Source organism: Salmo salar, chromosome ssa03, assembly GCF_905237065.1.
Source record: "Salmo salar chromosome ssa03, Ssal_v3.1, whole genome shotgun sequence".
Taxonomy (NCBI): Eukaryota; Metazoa; Chordata; class Actinopteri; order Salmoniformes; family Salmonidae; genus Salmo; species Salmo salar.
Genome location: NC_059444.1, coordinates 65765306 through 65776933, shown reverse-complemented (window position 1 = coordinate 65776933; position 11628 = coordinate 65765306). Strand labels below are relative to the sequence as shown.

At 41.7% G+C, this 11628-nt stretch overlaps 1 protein-coding gene across 2 annotated transcripts; it reads right to left on the bottom strand.

The window, feature by feature from the left end:
- Positions 1-857: 857 nt before the first annotated feature.
- Positions 858-7517, bottom strand: LOC106601251 (protein LSM12 homolog A). Of its 2 annotated transcripts, none has more exons than XM_045715131.1 (5): positions 7332-7517; positions 4081-4214; positions 3287-3396; positions 2580-2706; positions 858-2473 (listed from the first exon to the last, which is right to left on the bottom strand). In XM_045715131.1, exons 1-5 carry the CDS (start codon positions 7456-7458, stop codon positions 2381-2383), a joined length of 591 nt encoding a protein of 196 aa, XP_045571087.1. In that variant the 5' UTR covers positions 7459-7517; the 3' UTR covers positions 858-2380. The 2 variants fall into 2 exon arrangements, with proteins under 2 accessions (XP_045571087.1, XP_045571088.1); XM_045715132.1 differs by lacking the exon at positions 7332-7517 and adding an exon at positions 7104-7199.
- Positions 7518-11628: the final 4111 nt, after the last annotated feature.

The window sequence follows — 11628 nt, the reverse complement described above, 5'->3', positions numbered from 1 at the left end:
GGAGGGGTTCTAGGTGGTGATAAAGGCAAAACTGGCTGTGAATAATAAATTCATACACAGTCCTGCTGACCAACGCACGTGTAGGGTACAGTTTCAGATCTGTTTCACCTCTCTCTATACATGGAGTCCTGGACAAAGGAAAACTATTCTCAGCCTGAATTAATTGAGGTAAAAAATGTCAGAACTAAAGCCAGAGTCCAACTACAATATGAGTGACTAAGCATGCCATTCTATATGGAAGAATAGGCTCCTTTAATTGGTTGAGGTCATCTCCCTTGTATTTCTGATTATGTGGAGCAGCCCACAAATGCCCCTAGAAGCCCTCAATTTCTCATGACAGGTAGGCAGGCCTACTCTATTTAATTCATTAAGTGAGTGAATAGGGAACATGTGGCATTTCACCAAATAGATTTTTAGATGTCATTATGTGTAATTCTGACAATGTGCCATGGTTCTTTGTTATGTGGATACTTATTGTTTATTGAAGGCAAGACCTTAGAGCTTGGATACTGTCTGATATGACCTATTGAATGGACATGGTCATTGCATGTTTACCACATTCAAACATCTCATGTCCCACCTTCATTTACATTTCTATGATGCCCCCTGCTGACAATTTGAAGGCATAGCAAAGAAGAAAAATGGTTTGATACAACAGCAATTCATCCATCCCAGATGTTCCAGCTCAATAAAACGTTGAAATAATGCATTTTACAAAACAATGAGTTGAAGATGAATTCCTTTTCCCTGAGAAAGGAATATTTTGATACGAGTGTGAATGAAAGACTGATTGCTACATCAACTACTAGAAAACCATGAACACCAAAGACATTAAAGAAACATGACAAACTGCAAACTTCGTTTTTTTTTTTCTTTTTATTTCCATGTTACTAGCTATTTAAAAATTAAAATTAAAATACTGGGAAGGAAACCTTGGCAACGGCAGCCTCGTTGACACACGGTGGACGGGTAAACAACGTGGATGCCTGTCACAACTTAACCCCACTGGCCGAGCCTCCAATCAGGCTACATTGTTATAAACACGAGGCTGGGATAGGGGCCTTTGGGCCATTTGGGAACCCTGCTCCCCATCTCAGTCTCAAACATGGCAAGATATCTTTAAGTACATTTTTTCCAAAAGTGAATACAAAGCATCCCATACAGAACTGAGATCGATCTCATCGCACACGGTTCAGTGGCACGCCATATGATATTGGCCAACGTGGTTAATTCATTTGGTTTTTCTTGTTTGAACATGGGAGGAATGCATTGAGTCGGGCGGAAGAGCAGATTTCACCTGCCAAAGTGTGTCAATGGTCGGTAGACAACAGGAGTGGGAGATGGAGAATGTAAGAAAAGAGCTGGATTTCAATGTGGTCCCAACGTGGAAGAGGTACTGTATTGTAGAATCAAAGACCATGAGGGACAAGGATGAAAGGGAAGAGGAAAACAGCCCAGCCTCTACTCTAAAATAACACATGCCCTTTATCTTCCAGACTTAAAACAATACACAGAAAAACAGAGCAAATTTAGTTCAGGTGGGACCATGCAGCAAGAGCTTATGGGTAAAAGCAGACAGTCATGTCTGTTTGGAAAAAAAGAAAGCATTTCATGAAAATATTTCAAGCTACTAGAACCAAATGGGTGTATACAACTTGTATTTTTTATGAAAGGACAATTTGAGGGAGGTATTTCAAGTCTATTTTATGTCAGATAAATAATGTTAAACACAATTTGAGTGTTTCCCCAGTTGAGGGAAAACAGCAATTTCAATAACCTACTGGGTGCATGTTTGTAAGATTGTGAGAGTTCACATTCATCCCATTCACACGCGTCACTATTGGCATCCTTTCAGTCAGCTGTTAAAAAAATAACCACGTGCTTTCAAGAAAGCTATTAAAATTAGTGTTCTTGTCAAAACAGTATTTCAATATTAGAAAAGGTCCTTTATCGCTTACCATAAATTTCTACTCTTGAAATTTACGAAAAATGACTAGAAAATAGATCAACCAATGAACAGAAATCAAGTGACTTTTCTCTGTGAAATGGAAGTGAGGAGCAGGCTTGATGGCAGGAGGAGAGAAGAAACAGAAGGGAAGGTAAGAGGTCAAGAAGAGGAGTGTGGGGAATGGTGGCAAATTGAGATTACTTTTGTTAGATTATCTTTAAAAATGAACTGGATATTTCCCTCTCGGTTGGGAACCCTTTTGTCCTGTTCAAAATGTTGGACACCTCTGATGGAGGTGGGGGGGGGCACTGGCCTTGGTCTGATGTTGAAGGGAGGGGAAGAGAAAAGAACAAACCAAAACTGCCTTTGCCGTTGTGACCTCCCCCAACCAATTCCCCCTCCCACACCCCCTATCCGGACTGAACCTCCGGCTCAAGATGATAAAGTGGAGTCTTTCTGTGTTTGCTGTGCTTGTGGCCGCTGCACCGACTTCTGGCTCTCCACATCTCTAAAATGTTTCTCCACCTGCCGGGGACAAGACAAGTAACATTTTATCCTCAATCAACTTTCTGGTACTGCAATTCCTGTATTCCCTTCAAATGGTGAATGAATGGTGGGAAGGCATACTCACTATTTTGCGTACGTGACTTAAAGCGCTACCCTCTTTGCCTTTGCAGTTCTCCACCTGGTAAGGTGGGGATATGACCACGTCGTCCATCACCATGATGTTCTTCTCCTGCCATTTGCAGTCTTTGATGCTACAGAGAGATGGAGAATGTTTTTGAAAAAAAGCACCCAGTAGCTGTCTTTAGTCAGGGTACTGAGGTTAAAGGCTTCAGGTCACACATTTAGACAGATGACTCCATGCAGCAGGTATCGGATGGTGGACAGGTGCATATTGAACAGCAACAACGCTGAAGAAAATATACAAACAAATTAAACAAAAAAACATTACAGAATTAAGAGCTTACATTAGAAATTGGTCAATCAGTGTTGGTACTGGAAGACTTACGGTCATAGGTCACTCACTGTAGTCTAGGCCAAATCAGGGATCAACACTACAATCCCATTACAACCAAGAGGTATAATGGAATGCATACTATTTGATAGGGTTTATAACAAAACATTACTGAATCAAAGACTGGCATTCAAACAGGTCAACTAATCAGTGAAGGCAACTTCAACACCCAACGAGACTATTTAAATGCATTGGGAAGAACGTTTTCTTTAAAACAGCCTTTCCTGACCATTGGGGACCGTCATAGTAAGTAAATAACTGATGTTTCTATATTTGGATGAAGCAGAGCCCCAGTAATAGAGACAAGAGACGATACTCACGTTTTATGTATAGTCTGGAATAGCTGTTGGCCCTCCACAGAGACTCCAGCACTAATTGCATATGCTTGGGATAACTTGTCTTCCTTTTCCGACCGTGCTCTGTTGGCAAGCTGCAGGCGTGTTGGAAAAGGAGAACCAAAACGTTAGAGCTGTTCAAAACAACCAACATTCTCAACTGAGAACCCCAAAAGCCCTTGGAAGTTAAAGTATGTAAAAAGAAAAAATTATATTTGGCATTGAAAGGAACTTTAAGGAATTTCCACCCGTTAGCAATACAAATAAATATTAGAAACTGCTTACTGATAATTTTAGTCAAATGTGGAACAGGGGGGTTTTGTTTGATGCCGACCAAAGTTGAATGATATGGTGATGGAACATTTCAGGATTTTTTGGGGCAAGACAATGGCCATTCATTCTTTAAATACGCATACAATCCATTCAGGTTAAACATATGGTTCCAATCAACATGTGAAAGCACCCAAAATTATACAATTCATTGACTCCATGTTGGGACAGGGATTCCCCAATTCCAGTCCTGAAAACCAATGGGTGTGCAAGTTTTTGTTCCAGCCCAGCATAAAACACACCCGATTCAACTAGAATAATCAGCTTGCCTAAACTAATGACAGTCTAGTCTGACTGAACCACAATTAGCTGAATCAAGTGAGTTAGTGCAGGACTTTTTGATAAAGCTTATGACAAAAAGACCAGATGTCCGATGATTCTTCACTACTTGGTATGCTGAAGGAGATGTGTCAAGGAACATGTGAGGAGGGGTGATTGGCCGGTCTTACCTTGCTGACATTCAGAGATGCTAGTGGAGGAGGAGTTTCAGTGCGGTCATTAATGATGTCCACTTCAGACACGTAGGCTAAGTTAATCAGGACCACGTCGCTGACGTTAGCCTTTCCACTGGAGGGGGCGCATTCTGAAAGGGCAGTGGGTCAAGGCAAATAGGCTGTACTACACATTCAGAATGGAGGTCAAATTAGCAGCAGTTAGCATTAGACTAAATATACATGCAGGACTTGTATGTGAGGGAAACAATGGATCAGCTGGAATCATAATTCAAGCACTTCTTCCACAAACATTAGGCTATGCCAGACCTGAGGAAAATCACCAACATTTTTATGTTATTGAGCTTAAGGAGAAGTCATAACACACATTCTAAATGGCATACTGCAGCTAGTCACAATAGTGCAATTTAGTTGCTCAATAGTGAACCACTGACCAAATAGGCTTAATAAGTGAGCACAACATATTCTACTTTAGTAGAACACAAAATCCAAGCACAGCACCAATCCAACTTTGCCAGGTGCTGGAGATCCCCCTGATGGAACAACTTCCTCTTTTTCACCCCCGCACCCCCTCTATTCTGCCATTAAAGTTCAACAGCCTCCTCACAACAGAACATCCTGGGATCACGCTTCCCCATAACCTAGGAAACAGGTCCAGGGTTCACCACTGCAGTCCTGGAACAGCCTCTTGCCCAAGAAACAATGCAGACTGTTACAACCCATAACAGAAGTCCTAAACATCGGCTAAGCTCAGGACTTACCAGTCAAACAAACCAACAGCAATTAAACAAAATTAATAGCCCACTCAGAACTTCTCAAAGGAGATGTTAAGGAGCAAGCATTTCACAGTTAGTCTACACCTGTTGTTTACTAAGCATGTGACAAATACAACATTTGATTTGAAGACGGCATGAGGCGTATGCACTCCACCAGCAGATCACCTTTCAACTCTGCTAACTTAAGTGAGGGGACAAAGAGTCCAATGCATTGTTTGTAAGGGAGGAGGCTGGGTACAAACAAGCACAATTCATCATGTGGATATCAGAAATACTGTGGAGCGAAAGAGAGCAAATAGCCTACTAGGCAGAAAATAAAATAAATTGGCATACTTAGCACAACTGCCAAGAGTAGCCTTCACGAACACCCAACTGTGTTAAAGAAAGCTCAAAGGATACTATCTAGTAGCAGCCTGCTCACTGCCCTTGAGACACGGTTTATAGTCTGGTGACAGACCAAATTCACAGACTCAGTCTGTGACCTCACAACAACCGAAGGCAGCACAGAACTTGCCCTTCAACTGATTTCCCGAAAAGACCCTCAAACCTGAGCCAAGCTAATTATTTTCCTAATAAAAACCAGGTTGGATATGAGTAAAAGTTTGGGAAGAAGGCCTGTCTTTACTATGGTCAAAAAAGTTTTCCCATTACAAGGCAGACAGAGGTAAAGTGCTCAGAGCTGAACTCATTCAAGTTTACAATCCTTCATTTTACAGCTGCTGCACTTCCTCCATAACAGTAATAGAGGGCTGTGGATTTCCTGTCTGACAGCATGACCTTTCAGTGACTCACCAGCCTCAAGGGAAACAACCTAACATGCCATGAGGGTATGACTGACTGGATCTAGAAGCTTTATTTACCCCCGGTTCTATACAATGCTATTGTGTCACCCTGAAAACATGTCACACAGTGTGCTTCCATAAGCAAAATACATCAAGTTAATAGGCCTACATGATACACATCTTGAAGAGTGACTTGTCCCCTGTGACCTAGCATTGGGAAAATACCCTCTATGCATCTCACAACACCCACAAACAAAGTTGACTAGATTTAACAACCTTAACATTGTAGATCTGTACTTTAAAAAAAACCGAGGGCTAGTCATCAACTGACATTGATAAAATGCCTCTAACTTAACAAGATCAAATGAGCAAAGTCTGAGGCAGTACTACCTTCCAGCCAGGTAATAGAGACCTGTTTGACATCCACCAGACCGTGAAGGTATGGAATGCACATTGTTGAAATCCACAATGCTGATGCAGTGTGATAACAGCTGACAGACAGACATCACATTCCTTCCCCTGGCTGTGGTTGCAGTTGTTTCACTATCACAGGGTGGTCTGACTCTGGGCCTTTCTGTCCTATACTAGGCAGAGGTGGAAGATTGGCCCGCACAACCACGCAAACAGAATTCTTAGTGCTCTGCAATGTATGTCTGTGTGAGCAAATAGTTCAAATCAAATGGCTTCCTTAGAGTTCTGCAGCATATCAAATCTTGCACTTTTCATGACTGCCCATTTCTCTAAGCAGTGCTCTGTGCAGGCCTGAAAAGGAATTTGTGTATATAATACCTCAACTTCACCCAACCTATACTGTATAGGTCTTCTCCAAATGTTGCCTGTAAGAAATCCACCTGGCCTTATCCTATCAACATCCCTCATGTCGTGAAATACAATTCTGCACATTCACATAACATATTTCACAGCAACTAGGTAACGTTGGCCGTCTTCCAATATAGCTACAACTAAGAACTTGCATATAGTTAATGTATTTCTCAAGTCCGCTACAAAACACTTGACAGGGGTCAAAGTACTTAGGTAGACAGTTACTAGCTAACGTTAGCTAACCCTAGAACTTGACAGTCACTCCTTTCTAAACTGTCACCGGAGAAATTGGCGTGTCAGTTTCGACAACGTAAGCTAACTACATCATTGCATGACTAACCATCAATAATGTTCTTTAAATAAGCATTGTTTTAAAGCATAATACAATTCTAAGCGTGGTCTGCGAGTTAGCCCTTTTTCTAGCTGCATGCTAACTGTTACTAAGAATTTGCCAGGCATAACGCCCCTTGGAGTTGCCAGATAGTGATCCATACAAGGACTGACTGTATTAACGCTGACCACAATAGCTTGGGTTAACAAGTTAGCTAGCATTATGGCACAATACCATGCCAACTTCGATAGCTAGCTGGCTAACAACAAACATTAACTCAAGATCATGCCGATTCTAAACTTAACATACCTGGCTTGAAATAGAAAGTAACAAGGTTTAAAGTAACTGAACGGAACAGCATTTAAATCGTATAGTTAGCTACGTTTTGATCACGAGTAAGCCAGTTAGCTCCCTAGCTAGTCTCCTGACTACGCTTGCGCGGATCTCAATTTGGCAAGCGCGACCAGTTACCCCCAGGCCCCTTGCAGCCTGGAAGACCACCGATTTAGTGACAACGGAAAATGGTAAAAAGGATACTCAAAGTCAACATCTTGGACTGATAGTCAAAGGCAACGACCTCTCCTTGCAATTGCTGCCCCAAGCAGGTGAGGCAGGAGACATGGCTCCCGACACTGAAATACTCCCCCGGTCCAGGAGCCGCCATCTTCTCCGCCAGGAAACGGGAGCGCCAGATTTACGTAAATGTACGCGGTGGCGTCACTGACTATCGATAGGGAATGTTGATAAGCGTGTCAGATTGATCACACTTCCCTGGGCGGTCCAATTCTCCACCTCATTTTTTATTTTATTTATTTCACCTTTATTTAACCAGGTAGGCAAGTTGAGAACAAGTTCTCATTTACAATTGCGACCTGGCCAAGATAAAGCAAAGCAGTTCGACAATATACAAAAACACAGAGTTACACATGGAGTAAAACAACATACAATCAATGATACAGTAGACAAAAATAAGACTATATACAATGTGAGCAAATGATGTGAGATAAGGGAGGTAAAGGCAAAAAAAGGCCATGGTGGCAAAGTAAATAAAGTATAGCAAGTAAAACACTGGAATGGTAGAATTATAATTTGAAGAAAGTTCAAAGTTAAAATAAATAATATGGTGCAAAGGAGCAAAATAATAAATAAAATAAATAAATACAGTAGGGGAAGAGGTAGTAGTTTGGGCTAAATTATAGATGGGCTATGTACAGGTGCAGTGATCTGGGAGCTGCTCTGATAGCTGGTGCTTAAAGCTAGTGAGGGAGATAAGTGTTTCCAGTTTCAGAGATTTTTGTAGTTCGTTCCAGTCATTGGCAGCAGAGAACTGGAAGGAGAGTCGACCAAAGGAGGAGTTGGCTTTAGGGGTGACCAGAGAGATATACCTGCTGGAGCGCGTGCTACAGGTGGGTGCTGCTATGGTGACCAGTGAGCGGAGATAAGAGGGGACTTTACCTAGCAGGGTCTTGTAGATGACCTGGAGCCAGGCGGGTTGATATTGGTGAACCGATCTGGACCCTTAATTGTCCTGATCTAGTAATATTTTAGAAGTCCTTCTCGCCACAATAAGTCATATGCTTTTTCCATGTCAAAGAAAATAATGTCCGACTTGCTAACTGGTTGAATTCGCCACATGTATTACTGCAACCAGTTACCAAGTCCGACATTTCCAAGTTCGACTACTAGGCACACTAGCACATGAACGGCGGCAATAGTACCTCTCAAGATGTTGCAATATTGGTGAGTAGGTCTATGCATAAAAAACATTTAGTTAATTCACTCACACTGTTTGGAGACTGAATTTGAGGGTTGCTTTGACCATACTTAAACATCCCTCATCACAAGCACCAGAGTAAAACATCCATGCACTTGGCATGTCACATTCATCTTATTTTTCCACCATAAATGTATATGTGGAGTGGACAGTCCTAAATATATACTTTTGACTTGCCTGTTACAAGCTTGAAGTCTCATTTCATGATGCTAGTATAGAAATAATCTGACTAGTCTGATTCTGACCAGGGCCTGATTACCCACTGGGCACTTGTCCTGGGGACCCACCATATAGCATATAAAACATGTCATAAGCCATGACAAAATGTGTACAATTGCAGGAAATTCACTTTAAGACTGCAAACTGAGATAAAAAAAATATATACACTTTAAAATAACCACTCATTCACGTTAATATTCAAAGCCATGTATGTTATCCCACAACCAACACTGTAAATTAAAGATTTTTACTCCTTTGTATTGGAGCAGTGAATCGCTTTATTGAGTTCCAGACAATTAACAGGCCCCACAAAAAAAAATAAAAAAAAAATACTCAAATAGGATGTCACAACATTACAATGAGTAATAAAAAAGGGCTTTTTTAAAATTTACACAACCTGAAATAAAACAGTAATCAGACTCAACATTCCCTTTAAGATCCTTGCTAACCCACAAGGTGGCGCTGTGCACAATGCAAAAAAAAATTTCAAAGGGACAGCGATTTTCATCAATAATAGTCACAGTAATAGATTGCTCAAATAGCGTGTATTGCACATGTGTACACATATATGCACTTATACACGTGAGTAGCAAATAGTATAAACAGATTTGTATTGTCGCAACAGGAAAGCATTTGAAAGAATACATGACATTAAGGAATGTGCTTTGATCAATTCAAAACGTCTGCATTAGTTATGACCAGAAGAGAGAAAGAATATATTTAAAATATAAGGTAAAAGACAGTCACATATTCAAACATCCAACCACAGAAAGTGGAGATAGAAACACCAGCGCAGTGGAAGGACACAATGTAAGAGACACACCTCTTTCCGAAGTGAAAAAATATACAATTACTCTTTGAACCTTGACGATCATAGGTCACTACATATACACAACGTATGAAATATCAATAAATATACATTATTTACTGAATAGCAAAATAGTGTGGCAGGAACAATAAAGCTATCTTCAATGGTGGATAAGTCGATATAATTTACAGACTTGGACGTCTTCCAGTATCTGTTTAGACAGAAGGAACACATTTGCATGGTTGCCATTTGTAGTAGTTGTTTTGTCTAAGGCAACACACAAAAAACATTCCTCTATTCTGAGTAGACTTTCTTGATTTGAGTGTTGTTTTTTTTGCTGCCCCTCCAACATACCCACAGGAAAAAAGCCCTGACCTACAAAACACACGTCAATTACCCTTTCTTTAATTGAACTATGTCATATGCCATCTCACCCACGGGACAGCCCAATAACCCTTATATATGCCATACCAGGTGGAGGTACAAAACTATGCACCAAATCTCAAAATGGTCAATGATCTACATGAAAACATGACAAAACAAGGTCACAGCAGTCCCATGTACAGCAGTCCCCCCCCCCACACACACCATAGCCACATGTAAAAGGAAGTAGGAACCGCTGTGTATATTACATGTGAGTACAGTGGCATCCACCAACAATTTTGCAAGTGAAAAGTGTTTCAATTCCTACCCCGGTGAAATGATTGTGACAACACCGTGATTAGAGTTCAGTCAAATGGCGAATGCCTGTTTTTTCTGTGACATCAGGTCACGTGCTCAGCCTGGGAAGTAGTACCACTGGAAACCAACACCGAAAGAGCATACCATGGTCGGCATGACAATAGGAGCTATGAGGGGACTGTATGACCTTAAAGGGGTAGTTCACTCACAATTCAAAGTTTCAGACATTTTCAGACCTCGAAGGTGCTCTAATGTCAACATGATTCCAAGTCCCACACCATTGGTTAAGTAGATCCAGCTATACCGTGCATTCGGAAAGTATTCAGACACCTTTTGTTACATGACAGCCTTATTCTAAAATTGATTAAATAGTTTCCCCCCCTCAATCTACACACAATACCCCATAATGACTAAGCAAAAACATGTTCTTAGATAATACATTTTTTAAAATGTAAATATCACATTTACATAAGTATTCAGACCCTTTACTCTTTATTGAAGCAACTTTGGCAGCAAATACAGTCTTGAGTATGATGCTACAAGCTTGGCTCACCTGTATTTGGGGAGTTTCTCCCATTCTTCTCTGCAGAGCCTCAAGCTCTGACAGGTTGGATGGGGAGCATCGCTGCACAGCTATTTTCAGGTCTTTCCAGATGTTCGATCGGACTCAAATCCATGCTCTGGCTGGGCCCCTCAAGGACATTCAGAGACTTGTCCCGAAGCCACTCCTGCGTTGTCTTGGCTGTGTGCTTAGGGTCGTTGTCCTGTTGGAAGGTGAACCTTCACCCCAGTCTGAGGTCCAGAGCGCTCTGGAGCAGGTTTTCATCAAGGATCTCTGTACTTTGTTCCGTTCATCTTTCCCTTGATCCTGGCTAGTCTCCCAGTCCCTGCCACTAAAAAACATCCCCATAGCATGATGCCGCCACCACCACGCTTCACCATAGGGATGGTGCCAGGATTCCTCCAGATGTGACGCTTGGCAATCAAGCCAAAGAATTCAATCTTGGTTTCATCAGACCAGAATCAAATTTCTCAGGGTCTGAGTCTTTAGGTGCCTTTTGACAAACTCCAAGCGGGCTGTCATTTGCCTTTTACTGAGGAGTGGCTTCCGTCTGGCCACTACCATAAAGGCCTGATTGGTGGAGTGCTGCAGAGATGGTTGTCCTTCGGGAAGGTTCTCCCATCTCCACAGAGGAACTTTGGAACCATCGGGTTCTTGGTCACCTCCCTGACCAAGGCCCTTCTCCCCCAATTGCTCAGTTTGGCCGGGCGGCAAGCTCTAGAATGAATATTGGTGGTTCCAAACTTCTTCCATTTAAGAATGATGGAGACCACTGTGTTCTTGGGGACCT